A 17,874-nucleotide genomic window follows, 5' to 3' on the forward strand; every position below is an offset into this window, starting at 1 on the left:
TTACCAGTAAACTAACCCCAAAGCCATCATTTAATGGATTCTAAATTAAATGTGAAAGAAAATAAGTTTCTTCAGCTTTTATTACTTCTGTTCATCAACACTTTCTAGTATATATGATATCAAAAATTAAAGGCAGTATTTAGAAGTAAAATTGTCAAGGTGCCTGTGTGTCATTGTTAAGTGTTTTAAATATTTTTCTCTGTTTCTTTTGATTGTGTTAGTAAAATGGTAATCCTAAAATAAATTTTAATCTGTTCTTGCCTACTTAAAAGCCTTCAGTAGTTCCACGGTGTCCATATAGTGATTTTTAACTGGCTGCACGTAGAGTTAACTGGAATTAACAGCAGCTAGGGTTGAGAACCACTGGTTTACAGAATAAGTTTCAGAGTTGTCAACTGGTATTTGGGGCTTCCCTGGTGGCTCAGACAGTAAAGAATTTGCTTGTAATGCAGGAACTCGTGTTCAGTCGCTGAATCTGGAAGATCCCCTGGAGAAGGGAATGGCAGCCCACTCCAGTATTGTTCCCTGGAGAATTCCATGGACAGAAGAGCCTGGCGGGCTACGGTCCATGGGGTCGCAGGGAGTCGACACGACTGAGTGACTATCACTTTCACTTTCACTTTATAGCTGGTATTTAAGGCCTTCACTCTCACTCGTGAACTGTTTCTGTCATATGTATTTGCAGTTGTCCTGGCTTTGCACACCCTTTCCCCTTGTCATATGCCAATTTATATTTTCTTCTGAAAGTTTCACTCCAGTGTTTTTTTAAAATAATTTCTTACCTTGTATTATGGTTTAACTATTTTATGTATGTCTGTCTTAGTAGATTATGACATAAACCCATCTTTCTGGGAGTGTAGTTTCTTTTGTATTTTCTATGAGATCTGTCAGAGTGCTTGCAAATCTATTAGGAAGGTTTTATAAAAACATTTAATGAATGAAATTCCTCTTTGGTTCAGTCTCTGTTCCACAGTTGACTCCTCCCTCCCTCCACCTCCATAGTCTTGCTCCTTCTCTCCCATCTCTCCTTCTCTTTCTGTATGTGTGTGTGTGTGTGTGTGTGTACACATAGGTACATATGGCATTTTTACCCCTGTATGCATGTTGTCTCTGCTGCTGCTGCTGCTAAGTCGCTTCAGTCGTGTCTGGCTCTGTGCGACCCCATAGATGGCAGCCCACCAGGCTCCCCTGCCCCTCGGATTCTGCAGGCAAGAACACTGGAGTGGGTTGCCGTTTCTTTCTCCAATGCAGGAAAGTGAAAAGTGAAAGTGAAAAGTGAAAGTGAAGTCACTCATTCGTGTCTGACTCTTTGCGACCCCATGTTCTGCAGCCCACCAGGCTCCTCCTTGGTACATGGGATTTTCTAGGAAGAGTACTGGTATCTGATACAAATATGTTACATTTATGGACTAATTATATGTGTGTCCAAAAGAGTAATTATTTTTTAATGTGTCAGTTTTTTTTGATAAACTAGTGAGTATAGTTTGTTTAATTGCTATAATCAGATATAACTGTTCATTATTCCTCATGTTTGCTTCCTTCTTTGTTTTGCTTATGCTTTTCCTTCTGATTCTTTCTTGCATGTCCTCATGGCGAAATCATATCTGTTCTTCCAGATCCAACTCAAGTGGCATTTTTCCACTGAGCCAGAAGTCATCTTTCTGTATTCTGAATTTTAATATTTAATTAAAATTGTATTTTTAATTTGGGCTGCTAAATAGACCAGCATAGTCTGGATGACTTATAAGCAACAGAAATTTATTTCACAATGCTAGAGGCTGAGAAGTCCAAGGTCAAGCCAAGGCTCAAGTAGATTCAGTGTCTGGTGAGACCTGTTTCCTGGTTCATGATGGCTATCTTATTGCTATAACCTCAAATGGTAAAAGGTAGTGAGGGAGTTTTCTGGGGTTTCTCTTATAAAGATGCTAATTCCATTCATGAGCCATTGCACCCTAATTACCTAATCACTACCTAAAGACCCCACCCTAAAATACCATCATATTGGGGATTAGGTTTTAATTTATTAATTTCAGAGGGATATAGACATTTGATCTATAGTAAGTGTGAAGGTTGTTTCCAAAGGATATCTTTGGTTTGAATAACCTTAAAGTCATGAAAGTCTCTTGAAATAGAATAAAGGAGGGATATAGAAAGTTCTTATTGGCTGGTTTGGGAAAACTTTTATTTTTAAATACATAGCATTATTTTTTGTTTTTCTGGCTGCCTGGTATGTGGGATCCTTGTTCCTTCTCCAGGGATTGAACCCATGTCCCCTGCAGTGGGAGTGCAGAGTTGTACTAATCACTGGACCTCCAGAAAGTCCCTAGGATTACTTCTTTAATGTGTGGAATTAATAGATATTGCAGGTATATTTGTTGTTCTTTAGTCCCTAAGTTGTGTCCAACTCTTTCGCAACCCCAAAGACTACTTATAGCCCACCAGACTCCTTTGTCCACATAATTTCTCTGGCAGGAATGCTGGAGTGGATTGCCATTTCCTTCTCCAGGGGATCATACCCTCCTGCATTGGCAGGCTGAGTCTACCACTGAACCACCTGTGAAGCCCTACAGATAATACACAATAAAGCAAGTTAAACATATTTCTATCAGATTGGCTAATAGTGCTGAAAAATAATATTTCTGTTTAAATGTGATCTTCTATTTATATATTATATAGTCTTCTATTTATACTTTTTTTATTAGATTTTCTAGAGTTTTCTAAAACTATAAACTTTATAAACTATAATTTATAGTTTATAAACTATAAACTTGTAAGACTCTGCCTATTAAGATATATTTCTTAGCATATATATGTATATTTTTTTATATTGGAAGATTTATGAGGTGTTTGAGATTAGAGAAGTATAGAAGGCATTTTCATCTCATAATCTTTTTTTTTTCATAATTTTTTTATGAAGGGAAAAAATATAGACATGATAATCCAATTTTTCCATCCTAGCTTTTCTTCTACTGTGTAAAAAATAGTTAAGCATCCTTGCTGCTAAGTCACGTCAGTTGTGTCCAACTCTGTGTGACCCCATAGATGGCTGCCCACCAGGCTCTCGTCCCTGGGATTCTCCAGGCAAGAATACTGGAGTGGGCTGCCATTTCCTTCTCCAGTGCATGAAAGTGAAAAGTGAAAGTGAAGTCGCTCAGTCATGTCCGACTCTTCGCGACCCCATGGACTGTAGCCTACCAGGCTCCTCTGTCCATGGGATTTTCCAGGCAAGAGTACTGGAGTGGGGTGCCATTGCCTTCTCCGTAAGCATCCTTACTCAAGTGAAAAAGGCAGAAAAAGGAGTACATGCACTGCCTTCGGAATTTGAATGTTTGCCCTATTTATTTTTGCATGTTTCACTCTAGGATATGGTTTGTTCACAGCTATTGTCATAAAGAGGAAGGAAATGCAAAATTATTCTATCAGATTAAACACATACAAAAATGTGAATTTTCAAACTTGGAATGAATTTTTATATAATATAATTTATAATTTAGTCTGTAATTTAGTAGTGTTTTCTTAAATTGTTAAACTGGAAGGTGTCTCAAAAATAATCTTGTTTTGGATGTTAAGAAATTCATGCCCATGAGACATCTATAAAAACAAAATTTAATTTAACATTATAATAATGGCATGCATTTTTATACTGTGAGTGAGTATATCTGAGCAGTATTTATACATCTCTGGGTTTCATCTGTTTAATATTTCTAATGAATGGGTAACCTGAAATTAGTTGATGAAGTCTGTATAGATGCTTCCAGCTTTAAATTTTTGTGATCCCATCAATGTTATAAATGAGTATGCTCAGATATTATAGAAATGTAAAAGGAGGGAAAGATTTTAAAGTGTAAGAAAAAATTGAAGAGACATGTCAACTGCTCTTTAAAGCAAAGATATAAACTTTACTTTTTTGAGCTATTATTTATTGTAACATTCTGTTTTAGTTCTGTTGTTAGGCATATAGCAACTGTTCCACCTCATTTATCTCCTGCAAATAATTTGAAGTTACTGGAAGATGAGTTTATAATTGATGAATCAGATAAAAGTTTTGTCAGTCAACCTTGGATTACTATACCAAGAAAGACTGGACCTCAGAAGCAGCACACAGCACCCCCTGCTGAGAGCACTGTCCTTCAGAAGAAGTCAAGAGGAAAACATGACAATGTATCATCTGTGGCTTTCTCAAGTAACAAGCACCCTGACAAAGCTCACCCAGCAGAGAAATCGCAACCCTCTGAACAAAACATACTGGGTGGGAGTTGTGCTTTGACAGATGAAATAGAAAATAATTGTAAATCTACAAAATATGAAATATATTCTGAGAATGCAGAAAAAGCATCTGGAGCCAAAAGGACTATAAAACCAAAACAGAGAACAAAATCTAAGGCCAATGTACCTGAAGAAGAAGTTGATGTGAGGCAATCTAAAGATAAAAATATAAATATATCACATACTGTCCAAGACAAGTTACAAAAAAATTCAGACAAAAATATGGAAGAGGGTGAAGAGATAAGCGTTAGCATTTCCAAAAATCAGTTGCTCTCTGTGGGTAAGTGTTTATATTAAATGTAACTGAATATTAATCTAACACTTTGCTTTTTATAATATTCCTATTTAGCATTGGGAAGTAGGCATTTAATCTGTACAAAGCCTTGAAAGCCTGCAAGCTCTTTGCTAGAGTCTCTTTATTTTACATTGTACTTCAGCTCCAGATCTCTTGATTTTGGGGTAACTTCTAAGATTACAGCATATGGAAAGGGAGAAGTAAAAGGCAAATGCTTAATAAACCAGGTAGTTACCAGAACACAAGTATGACAGCATCATATATTCTTGAGGCTTATTAAAATATAAATTTGGATAAGAAATCAGCTAGTTGGTCTAGTTCTTGCAGATAAAAATTAATACTCTTCTGTTCAATTATTTACTCATTTATCTAAAAATTATTGAATGTCAAGACTCTATATTAGGCTCTGAATTTACAAAGATTGCTAATAAATAATTTTCATCATTAAAAAAGATCCATCTGTTAATGTCTGTAGACCAACAGATAAATATACATACATCCACAGGATAATATTGGAAGCACAGAGAATAATCAACTAATTAATAACTCAAAAAACTGTCTATTTTGGGACAGTATTTTATTTATTTTTCAAACTGGGACACATGAAAATGGGAGAGGATGTCATGACTGTGAGCATAAACTCCAATTGCCCAGGGAAACCTGAAATACAACCGCTCTCTTAACGCCATCTCTCTGCATGGTGATTGAGGTTTATAATGGTGACAGTATCATGAAGAAAAGATCAACTTGTGCTTTTTTTTAATCACTTTTTAAAATTGAAGTATAGTTGACTTACAATGTTGTGTTCGTTTTAGGTTTATGGCAAACTAAATCAGTTACACACACACACAAACACATTCTTCTTCAAGTTCTTTTCTCTTACAGCTTATTACAAAATACTTAATATAGTTCCCTGTGCAGTATAGAAGGTCTTTATTGGTTGTCTGTTTCATTTATAGTAGTGTGTATATGTTAATCCCAAACTCCTAATTTACCTCCATCCCCTGTTTGTATCTCTTTTATTTTTTCTGTAGGTTCCACAATAAGGGATATCATATGATATTTGTTTTTCTCTGTCTGGCTTGTATCACTAAGTATGCTAATCTCTAAATCCATCCATGTTGCTGCAAATGGCATAATTTCATTCTTTTTTATGGCTGAGTAATATTCCATTGTGAGCATGTGTGTTTGTGTGTGTATGTATGTATGTAATTACCACACCTTCTTTATCCATTCATCTGTGGATGGACATTTAGTTTACTTTCACGTCTTGGCTATAGTTAGTAGTGCTGCAATGAACGTTGAGTTGCGTGTATCTTTTTGAATTACGGTTTTCTCCAGATCCATGCCTAGGAGTGGGTTTGCAGATCATATGGTAATGCTATTGTTAGTTTCTTTCTTTCTTTTTTTTTAAATTTTTTAATTGAAGGAAAGTTACTTGACAGAATTTTGTGCTATTTTGTCATACGTCAGCAAGAACCAGCCATAGGTACACCCATGTTCCCTCCCTGCCGAACCTCCCTCCTGTCTCCCTCCACATCCCACCTTTCACATCCCAGCTCATCACAGAGCCCCTGTTTGGGTTCCCTGAGCCATACAGCAGATTCCCACTAGCTGTCTATTTTACAGACGGTATTTTAAATTTCCATGTTACTCTCCATACATCTCCCCTTCTCCCTCCTCCTGTCCCCCCATGTCCATAGGTCTGTTCTCTGTGTCTGTTTCTCCATTGCTGCCCTGAAAATAAATTCATCAGTGCCATCTTTTTAGATTTCAAATATGTGTGTCAGTATACGATATGTATATTTCTCTTTCTGACTTAAGTGCACTCTGTATAATAGGCTCTAGCTTCATCTACCTCATTAGAACTGACTCAGATGTGTTCCTTTTTATGGCTGAGTAGTATTCCATTGTATATGTACTGCAACTTTTATCCATTCATCTGTCAATGGACATCTAGGTTGCTTCCATGTTCTAGCTACTGTAAATAGTGCTGCAGTGAACATTGGGTTACATGTGTCTTTTTCAGTTTTGGTTTCCCCAGGTTGGATGCCTAGGAGTGGGATTGCTGGGTCATATGGTAGTTTTATTCCTAGCTTTTTAAGGAAATCTTCATACCGTCTTCCATAGTGGCTGTATCAGTTTACATTCCCACCAGCAATGCAAGAGTGTTCCCTTTTCTCCACACTCTCTCCAGCATTTATTATTTGTAGACTTTTTGATGATGGCCATTCTGACTGATCTGAGGTGGTATCTTGTAGTTTTGATTTGCATGTCTCTAATTAATGAGTGATGTTAAGCATCTTTTCATGTGCTTGTTAGCCATCTGTATGTTGTCTTTGGAGAAACGTCTCTTCAACTCCCTTTTGCACTTTCTGATTGGGTTGTTTGTTTTTCTGGTATTGAATTGTATGAGCTGCTTGTATAATTTGGAAATTAATTCTTTGTGAGTTTTTCCCTTTGCTATTATTTTCTCTTATTCTGAGGGTTGTCTTTTCATCTTGCTTATAGTTTCCTTTGCTCTGCAAAAGCTTTCAAGTTTAATTAGGTCCTACTTGTTTTTTTTGTTTTTATTTCCATTACTCTAGGAGGTGGGGCTTCCCCTGTGGCTCGTAAAGAGTCCACTTGCAATGTGGGAGACCTGGGTTTGATCCCTGGGTTGGGAAGCTCCCCTGGAGAAGGGAAAGGCTACCCACTCTAGTGTTCTGGCCTGGAGAATTCCATGGACTGGATAGGCCTCGGGATCGCAAAGAGTGGGACACACTGAGCCACTTGCACTGTGCTGCTCTAGGCGGTGGGTCACAGAAGACCTTGCTTTGATTTATGTCATCGAGTGTTTTACCTATGTTTTCCTCTAAGAGTTTTACAGCTTCTAGTCTTACATTTAGGTCTTTAAGCCATTTTGAGTTTATCTTTGTGTATGGCATCAAGTAGTTTTCTACTTTTTCATTCATTTGCACATAGCTGTCCAGTTTTCCTAGCACCACTTGTTCAAGAAGCTCTCTGCCCCATAGTATATTCTTGTCTCCTTTGTTACAAAGAAGGTACCCATGGCTGTGGGTTGATCTCTGGTCTCTCTATCTTTTTCCATTGGTCTGTATTTCTGTTTCTGTGCCTGTACCCCACTGTCTTGGTGACTGTCGCTTTGTCATGTAATCTGAAGGCAGGAAGCTTGCTTCCTCCAGCTCCATTCTTCTTTCTCAAGCCTGCTTTGGCTGTTCGGGGTCTTTTGTGTTTCCATATGAATTGTGAAATTTTTTGTTCTAGTTCTGTGAAAAATGCCATTGGTAATTTGACGGGGGTCGTGTTGCATCTATAGATTTCATTTAGTAGTATAGTCATTTTCACAATATTGATATTCCTACGCAGGAGCGTGGAATATCTCTTCATCTGTTACGATGTCTTTGATTTCTTCATCAGTGTCATAATTTTCTGTATACAGGTATTGTCTCCTTACATAGGTTTATTCCTAAATATTTTATTCTTTTGTTGTAATGGTAAAAGGGATTGATTCCTTAATTTCTCTTTCTGATTTTTCATTGTTAGTGTATAGGAATGGAAGTAATTTCTGTGTTTTGACCTTGTATCCCATGACTTTGCTGAATTCACTGATTAGCTCTAGCAATTTTCTGATTTTAAGCAGTTTCTTTTGGGTTTTCTATGTATAGTATCATGTCATCTCTAAACAGTGAGAGTTTTACTTCTTCTTTTCCAGTCTGTACTCCTTTTATTTCTTTTTCTTCTCTGATTGCCATTGCTATGACTTAGAAAATTATGTTGAATAATAGTGGTGGGAGTGGACCCCCTTGATTTGTTCCTGATCTTAGAGGGAATGCTTTTACTTTTTCACCATTGAGAATAATGTTTGCTATGGGCTTTTCTTATATGGCCTTTATTATGTTTAGGTAGGGTCCTTCTATGCCCATTTTTTGAAGCGTTTTTATCATAAATGGATGCTGAATTTTGTTGAAGCCTTTTTCTGCATCTATTGAGATGATCATACGGTTTTTATCTTTCAGTTTGTTAATATGGTGTATCATGATTGATTTGTGTATACTGAAGAATCCTTGCATCCCTGGAATAAACCCAACTTGATCATAGTATATGAGCTTTTTAATGTGTTGTTGAATTCTGTTTGCTTGAATTTTGTTGAGGATTTTTGCATCTATGTTCATCAGTAATATTGGCCTATAATTTTCTTTTTTCATGTTGTCTTTGCCTGGTTTTGTTATCAGGATGATTGTGATCTTGTTGAATGAATTTGGAAATGTTCCTTCCTCTGCAATTTTTTTTTTAAGAGTTTCAGAAAAATAAACATTAGCTCTTCTCTAAGTGTTTGATAGAATTCCCCTGTGAAGCCATCTGGTTTTTGGGAGATTTTTGATCACTGTTTCGATTTCAGTGTTTGTAACTGTGTTGTTTATAATTTCTATTTATTCCTGGTTCAGTCCTGAGATTGACCTTTCCTAAGAATCTGTCCACTTCCTCTAGGTTGTCCATTTTATTAGCATATAGTTACTCATAATATTCTCTTGTGATTCTTTGTATTTCTGTGTTATCTGTTGTAACCTCTCCTTTTTCATTTCTAATTTTGTTGATTTGGTTTTTTTCCCTTTTTGGCTTGATGAGTTTAGCTAGTGGTTTGTCAGTTTTGTTTATCTTCTCAAAGAACCACCTCTTAGTTTTATTGATCTTTGCTGTTGTTTCCTTTATTTCTTTTTCATTTATTTCTGCTCAGATTTTTATGAGCCCTTTCCTTCTGTTGACTTTGGTCGTTTTTTGTTTTTCTCTTTCCAGCTGCTTTAGAAGTAGAGTTAGGTTGTCTATTCAGTGCTTTTGTTGTTTCTTGAGGTGTGATTGTATCGCTATAAACTTCCCTCTTAGAACTGCTTTTGCTGAATCCCATAGGTTTTGGGTTGTCATGTTTTCCATTGTCATTTCTTTCTAGTAATCTTTTGATTCCCTTTCTTATTTTCAGTTACCTCTTCATTATTTATTAATGTCTTATTTAATCTCTATGAGTTTGTGTTTTTTGCAGTTTTTTCCCTGTAGTTGATATCTAGTCTGATACCTTTGTGGTCAGAGAAGATACTTGATACTTGATACAATTTCAGTTTTCTTAAATTTACTGAGGCTTGATTTGTGACCCAATATGTGATCTGTCCTGGAGAATGTTCCATGTGCACTTGAAAAGTATATTCTTCTGCATTTGGATGGAAAGTCCTGAAGATATCAGTGAGGTCCATTTGGTCTAATGTTTCATGTAAGGTTTGTTTTTCCTTCTTGATTCTCTGTTTTGATGATCTGTCTGTTGGTGTAAGTGGGTTTTTTAAGTCACCTACTATCGTGTTACTGTTGATTTCCCCTCTTATGCCTGTTAGTGTTTGTGTTATGAATTGAGGTGCTCCTATGTTAGGTGCATAAATGTTTACAATTGCTATATCTTCTTAGATTGATCACTTGATCATTATGTAGTGTCCTTCTTTGTCTCTGATAATATTCTTTGGTTTAAAGTCTTATTTTGTCTGAAATAAGGATTGCCACTCTGGCTTTCTTTTGGTTTCCATTCTCACGGAATATCTTTCTCCATCCTTTTACTTTCAGTCTGTATGTTTCTCAAGGTCTGAAACGGTCTCCTGTAGGCAGCATATATATATGGATCTTTTTTTTAATGTCCATTCAGTCAGTCTGTATCTTTTGGGTGGTACATTTAATCCATTTACATTTAAGGTAATTAGTGATACATGTGTTGCTATTGGCGTTTTCTTGAGTGTTTTGGGTTTGTTTTGTAGGCCTTTCTATTCTCTTGTGTTTACTGACTATGCAAGTCCCTTTAGTATTTGTTGCAAGGCTGGTTTGATGATGCTGAATTCTCTTAACTTCTGCTTGTCTGTGAAGCTTTTGATTTCTCTATCAATTTTGAATGAGATCTTTGCGGGATATAGTAATCTTGGTTGTAGATTTTTCTCTTTTAGTACTTTAAATATATACTACCATTACGTTCTGGCCTGTAGAGTTTCTGTTGAAAGATCCGCTGTTAAATGTATGAGTTTTCGGTTGTATGTTACTTGTTACTTTTCCCTTGCTGCTTTTAATATTCTTTCTTTGTACTCAATCTCAGCTTGATTAACATGTCTTGTTGTGTTTCTCCTGTAAGGGACTCTCTGCACTTCTTGGACTGATTGACTATTTCCTTTCCCATGTTGGGAAAGTTTTCAGCTCTCAATTCAGTCACTCAGTCGTGTCTGACTCTTTTCGACCTGGGGCTGCAGCATGCCAGTCTTCCCTGTCCATCACCAACTCCTGGAGCCTGCTCAAACTCATGTCCATCGAGTCGGTGATGCCATCCAACCATATCATCCTCTGTTGTCCCCTTCTCCTCCTGCCTTCAAACTTTCCCGGCATCAGGATCTTTTCCAGTGAGTCAGTTCTTCACATCAGGTGGCGAAAGTAATGGAGCTTCAACATCAGTCCTTCCAATGAACCCCAGGACTGATTTCCTTTAGGATGGATTGATTGGATCTCCTTGCAGTCCAAGGAACTCTCAAGAGTCTTCTACAACACCACAGTTCAAAAGCATCAGTTCTTTGGGCTCAGCTTTCTTTATGTTATCACATCCATATATGACTACTGGAAAAACCATAGCTTTGACTAGGTGGACCTTTTTCAGCAAAGTAATGTCTCTGCTTTTTAATATGCTGTCTAGGTTGGTCATAGCTTTTCTTCCAAGGAGCAAGTGTCTTAATTTCATGGATGCAGTCACCACCTACAGTGATTTTGTAGCCCAAGAAAAGAAACTCTGTCACTGTTTCCATTGTTTCCCCATCTATTTGCCATGAAGTGATGAGACTGTGAAGTGATGGGACCAGATGCCATGATCTTCATTTTTTGAATGTTGAGTTTTAAGTCAGTTTTTTCACTCTCTTCTTCCGCTTTCATCAAGAGTCTCCTGAGTTCCTCTTTGCTTTCTGTTTAAATAAGCTAAGCAGGGTGACAATATACAGCTTTGACATACTCCTTTCCTAATTTGGAACCAGTCCATTGCTCCATGTCCGGTTTTACTTCTTAACTGCATACTATACTGTTATGCAGTTATACTACTACTTATATAACTTTAGTATAACTTAAGTTATACTACTTAACCTGCATACTATAATTTCTTCAAAAATTTTCTCGGTGCTTTCTTTTTTTCCTTCTTCTGTGTCCCCTATAACTCGAAGATTGGTACGTTTAATATTGTCCCGAAGGTCTGATGATATCCTCAGTTCTTTTTGTGCCTTTCCCTTTATCCTGCACTTCAGCAGTTATTTGCACCATTCTATCCTCCAGCTCACTTATCCGTCCCTCTGCCTCAGTTATTCTGCTGTTGGTTCCTTCTAGAGGAAGGTATTTTTAATTTCAGTAATTGTGTTACTCATCTGTTTGCTTATTCTTTATTCTATGTCCTGGATGATTGTATTAACTGTGTTAAATGTTTCTTGTATTTTCTCCATTCTGTTTTCAAGTCTTCAGACCATCTTTGCTATCATTATTTTGAATTCTCTTTCAAGGAGATTGCTTATTTCTTCTTTATTTGGTGTTGTGCGTTTTGACCTTGCTCTTTCATTTGTGCTGTATTCTCTGTATTTTTGTCATTTTTTTTTTTTCTGACTTGCTTCATTTCGGTCTCCTCTTCCCAGGCTTTAGGGTTGTATTAACTTCTTGCTTTTGGTTTTTGCCTTCGGAGGGAAATGTTGGTTGGGGCTTTGTGTTGATTTCTTGTTAGGGGTGACCTGTGCCTGTGTTCTGGTTGGAGATCAAGCAAATCAAGCAGGTAATTACAGAGATAATGGGACATATACACATACTTCCACACATATAGTTATAACCAAAGTGTTCTAAAGAAAAGAGTACAGGAGATTGACTTGGTGAACCAGGAGAGTCAAAAGTGATAACCAATTAAAAGCAGAGCTAGGTCTTGCTCAATCTGGAAAACTGCATAGCAGAGGGCCAACTGGGGAATATAACAGAGAGCTCAGCAATTTAACCTACTTGGTGAAAAAAGAAAGAGTGAAGGAATACAGGGAGAAGGAAAAAAGACAAAGAGGAGAAGGGAGGCAAAAGAGAAAAGGAGGGGGTGGAAAGAAGTTTAAAAAAAGAGCAACAGAAAAAATAGAAAAGCAAAGATGAATAGACATAAGTGGAGAAGATTTATATGTATATTCAGAAGTAGATATAGCCGGTAAAGAACTATAGGAAAAGCAGTTGAATATATAAAAAGCAAAATGAAAAACTCATTAAAAAAGAGGGTGAAAAAGAGAAAAAAAAAATCTTAAAATGAGTTTTTTTTTTAACAAGAAAAGTAAAGAGGAAAGCTCCATAGTACCGTAGAAGGCGAATGTGAAGGTGGAAATATGTAGGGGGATATAAACTGTGAATTATAAGAGAAGAAAAGGTTCTCAAGGTTGTAGTTCTCTTTGGTTGTGGCGTCTACCCCTGTGGATGGGATTGGGTTAGTGTCCTGTGACGTTTTCATGGTTAGGGGAGCTTGTGCCTGTGTTCTGGTTGATGGAGCTGGATCTTGTCTCTCAAGGACAGTGCAGTGTAGATTAGTAGGTTTGGAGAGTTTGTGGGTTCAGTATGCCTTTGGGCAGTCTTTCTGGCTTTGGCAGTGTTGTGTGTGTGTTAGTTGCTCAGTCATGCCTGACTCTGTGGACTGCAGCCCATCAAGCTCCTCTGTTTATGGGATTTTCCAGGCAAGGATACTGGAGTGGGTTGCCATTTCCTTCTCCAGGAGAGTTCCCTGACCCAGGGATAGAACCCAGGTCTCCTGCACTGCAGGCAGATTCTTTACCGACTGAGCTATGAGGGAAGTGTTTGACATGTCTGTTTCTGCAGCCACTTAAAGTGGCTCTCTCAGGATATCTTCACTGCCACCAGCCCCCTGCTTATTTCTGGGATCATTCCCCATCCTGCCCTGCACTGCTGGCCAAAGCTTGCTAGGTAGGAGCTTATGTGGATCTTTTCTTGTGCCCTCTGTGTCACAGAGACTTGTGTGGGCTTCCCTCAGCCCTCTGAGCTCAACCTCTGTGTCACGGGTCTTGTGTACACTTGTCTCGGTTCCCAAGGCCCTTGCTCTGTGTTGCGGGGCTTGTGTGTACCTGTTTTGGTTCCCTTGGCTTGCCCTTTGCTTCACGGGGCTTGTGTGCCCTTATCTTGGCTCCCCAGACCGCCGTCTGCATTGAGGGGTTTGTGTGCACTTCTCTTGGCTTCCGGGGCCCTCGTGCTGCATTGCAGGGCTCGTGTGGACTTGTTCTGGCTCCCCCTGCCTGCTCTCTGCATTGCAGGGTTTGGGTGCACTTGTTTCGGCTCACCGCCTGCCCTCTTTGTAGCAGGGCTTATCCTATTGTTAGTTTTTTAAGGAACTAACATATTATACTCCACAGTGGGTGGCCCAGTTTACATTCCCAGCAACAGTGTAGAAGGGTTTTTTCCTCTACTTCCTCTCCATCATTTATTATTTGTAGACCTTTGATGATGGCCCTTCTGACCGGTTTGAGGTGATCCTTCCTTGTAGTTTTGATTTGCATTTCTCAAATTATTAGCAGTATTGAACATCTTTTCATGTGCTTATTGGCCATCTGTGTATCTTCTTGGAGAAATGTCTATTTAGATCTTATGCTCATTTTTCATTTGGGTGTTTTTGGTTTTTTCTTATATTGAGCTGTATGAGCTAGTGTGTGTATTTTGGAAATGAATCTCTTATTTATTGGTGACTTCACTTGCAAGTATTTCCTTCCCTTCTGTGAGTTGTCTTTTCATTTTGTATATGTATTCCCTTTTACTGTGCAAAATCATTTAAGTTTAATTAGGTCACGTTTGTTTATTTTCTTTTTATTTTCATTACCCTAGGAGGTGAATCAAAAAAGATACTTGTAATTTTTGTGAAAGAGTGTCCTGCCTGTGTTTTCCTCTAGCAGTTTTATAGTATCTGGTCTTATATTTAGATCTGTAATCTATTTTAAGTTTATTTTTGTGTGTTGTGTTAGAGAATGTTCTAATTTCATTCTTTTACAGGTGGCTGTCCAGTTTTCCCAGTACCAGTTATTCAAGAGAGTGTCTTTTTTTTTTTTTTTTACTGTATATTCTTGTCTCCTTTGTCATACATTAATTCACCGTAGGTGCATGGGTTTATTTCTAGACTTTCTATCCTGATCCATTGATGTGTATGTCTGTTTTTGTTTCAATACCATACTGTTTTGATTGCTGTAGCTTTGTAGTATAGTCTGAAGTCAGGGCAACTGATTCCTCCAGCTCTATTTTTCTTTTTCAGGATTGTTTTGCCAATTCACAGTCTTCTGTGTTTCCATGCAAATTTAAAGTGTTTTTGTTCTAGTTCTGCAAAAAATGCCATTGGTGATTTAATAAGGATTGTATTGAATCTGCAGATTGCTTGGGTAGGATAGTCATTGTGAGAAATCTGATTTTTCATTTTCAAGAGCATGATATATCTTCCCATCTGTGTCATCTTTGATTTCTTTCGTTAGCATCTTATAGTTTTGGAGTACAGGTCTTCTGCCTCCTTAAGTGGTCTAAGTATTTTACGTTTGATGCAGTGGTGAATGGGATTGTCCTTAATTTCTCTTTCTAATCTTTTGTTGTTAGTGTATAGACATGCAACAGATTTGTATGTTAATTTTGTATCCTGCAAATTTTGTTTTTCACTGAAGACTTCTCATAATTTCCTAGTAGCATCTTTAGGATTTGCTATGTGTATTTGGTTGGTGCAAACATAACTGCAGTTTTGAACTGTGAATTTTAAATCATTACAACAAGGCTCAAACACATCTTTATTAATCAAAATAGGGATCATTACTTTTTTGCCAGTGAGTAATAAGTTTTATTCCTGTAGCTTAAAAATCCATGCTTTGGCAAGAGGCTTTGTTGCCTGGATGAATATAGGATGTGTTTCAGGCCTAACATTTGGTTGGAAGAGCTTGATTTTCATTGAGCATTTCTCTGGTGATTTTTCCAGTTATCCCTGATAATTCTATGTATCGTTTTTTTTTTTTTTTGGAGCGGGGGGGTGGGGGGAAATGAGATGTGTCCAGTTTTTAAACTAAACCTAACATCTACTTTTGGGGACTTGCCTGCATCTCTGGGATTTGAATGAGGGTTGTGTCCCGTTTTACTCTGTTTTAAGTTTGCATTTAACATGTTTCTCTTCTCTGTTCCCCTTGCCCACTGGGGACTCCTGTTTGGCTCCTTAAAATTTGCTGCTTAGAGTGAAAGATCAGCAGTAGTTGATCATGCTGCAAGTTCTTTCTGGACCTTTGCAAAGGGAGTGATCAGTGAGGGCCACCACTCTTGGGATCTGTAAGACTGGGTGTTTTTGGTACCTGCTGTCCTTAGCCCTCCACTTTTATCAGAATACTTTGCCAGTGCACTAATCTCTTTGGAGATAAGAATGTTAGCATGTTACCAAATGTTAATTTTATTTTGCAGAAAATATAGTACCATATCTGAGTTAATTATTAATATTTAAAACATTTTATTCCTTAACTCCCTCATTTACTTTGCTCACAGCTGACTCAGTTCCTTTATTTGGCAGAATTCTACAAATTTGTGTCACCCACTGCTGAGATTGTTTAGCCCCTGATGTATTTGTATAGATTTGTTTCTGGTGGTAGCTTGTCCTGAAATATGTGTAGCAAGCAGGTATTTTAGGATAAAACTGTTGTGTAGTGCATGCTCTATGTGGAATTCAGAGGAAAACTCAGATTCAGTGAATAACAATGCCAAAAAATGTAAGTAACTAGCCATTGTTCAAATAACAGTGGTGCTGTTTCTCTTTTGTGGCCTTTTAGACTTTCATTGTCCTAAAATTCCATTTTATTGGGAACCCATTCTCCACCTGGTCTTTCTTGACAGGGAGTTTTTCTACTTTAAACAGTTTCTAAATAAAATTCTGTGTTTCAAGAAAGAAAAAAAAAGTCAGTGCTTCAGGATTTGATAAACTCTTGAAAAGCATTTTCTGCCTCTTGCTGGTTGCGGAAGGTTTTTCCCTGGAAAAAGTTGTTTAGATGCTTGAAGAAGTGATAGTTGGTTGGCAAGAGTTCAGCTAAATATGGCAGATGAGGCAAAACTTTGTAGCCTAATTCATTCAACTTTTGAATTGTTAGTTGTGCAATGTGAGGTCAGGCGCTGTTGTGGAGAAGCACTGGACCCTTCCTGTTGACTAATGCTAGCAGCAGGCATTGCAGTTTTCTGTATATCTCATTGATTTATTGAGCATACTTCTCAGATATATCGATTTTGTCAGGCTTCAGAAAGCTGTAGTGGATCAGACAGGCAGCAGACTACCAAACATGGACCATGATCTTTTTTTTGGAACAAGTTTCACTTTGGGAAGTGCTTTGGAGCTTCTTGGTCCAGTCACTGAGCTGTTTGTTGCCGGTTGTTGTAGAAAATCTACTTTTCGTCACATGTCACAATCTGATTGAGAAGGTTCATTATTGTGTAGAATAAAAGAAGATAATGCTTCAAAGCATGATTTTTTTTTTTTTTCCTTTTCAGTCAGCTTGGGAGGCATCCATTTATTGACCTTTTGCACCTTTTCAATTTGCTTCAAATGTCAAGTGATCGTAGAGTGGTCAACGTTGAGTTCTTTGGCAACTTCTCGTGTAGTTGTAAGAGAATCAGCTTCGATGATTGGTCATTGTCAACTTCTGACGTCTGGCCACTGTGTTCCTCATCCTCAAGACTCTCATCTCCTTTGCCAGATTTCTTGAGCCACCATCGCACTGTATGTTCATTAGCAGTTCCTGGGCCAAATATGTTGTGGATGTTGCAAGTAGTCTCCGCTGCTTTGCAACCCGTTTTGAACTTGAATAAGAAAATTGCTTGAATTTGCTTTTTGTCTAACATCATTTACATAGTCTATTTATATAATATAATCAGCAACTAATAATGTTGTTAGCAAAAAAGCATAGAAGTGTGCATTAAAATGATATATAACATAAATATGTTTATTTAAGACTATATTTTAATATCAAATAGCAAATTTCAACAATGCAAAAACCGCAGTTACTTTTGCACCAACTTAGTAGTATCTTGTCATCTGCAGACAGTGACAGTTTTATTTCTTCCTTTCCAATTTAGACTTCTTTTGTTTCTTTTCCTTCCCTGATTGCTGTGGCTAAGACTTCCAAAGCTGTGTTGAACAAAAGTGGTGAGAGTTGGTCTTAGAGGAAACGTTTTCAGCTTTTCACCATTCCTGGTCTTAGAGAATGTTTTCAGCTTCTCACCGTTGAGTATGATGTTACCTGTGGCTT

At 37.6% G+C, this 17,874-nt stretch overlaps 1 protein-coding gene across 3 annotated transcripts in view; it reads left to right on the forward strand.

Annotated features, from left to right (window-relative positions):
- CENPC (centromere protein C) overlaps positions 1–17,874 on the forward strand; it is an 81,750-nt gene that overhangs the window by 19,163 nt on the left and 44,713 nt on the right. For all 3 annotated transcript variants that reach the window (XM_065914013.1, XM_065914015.1, XM_065914014.1), the window contains exon 8: positions 3,942–4,546. In XM_065914013.1, the coding sequence (XP_065770085.1) occupies positions 3,942–4,546 (605 nt within the window). The remainder of the gene's footprint in view (positions 1–3,941; positions 4,547–17,874) is intronic.

This window comes from Muntiacus reevesi, chromosome 22 (assembly GCF_963930625.1).
Source record: "Muntiacus reevesi chromosome 22, mMunRee1.1, whole genome shotgun sequence".
NCBI lineage: Eukaryota > Metazoa > Chordata > Mammalia > Artiodactyla > Cervidae > Muntiacus > Muntiacus reevesi.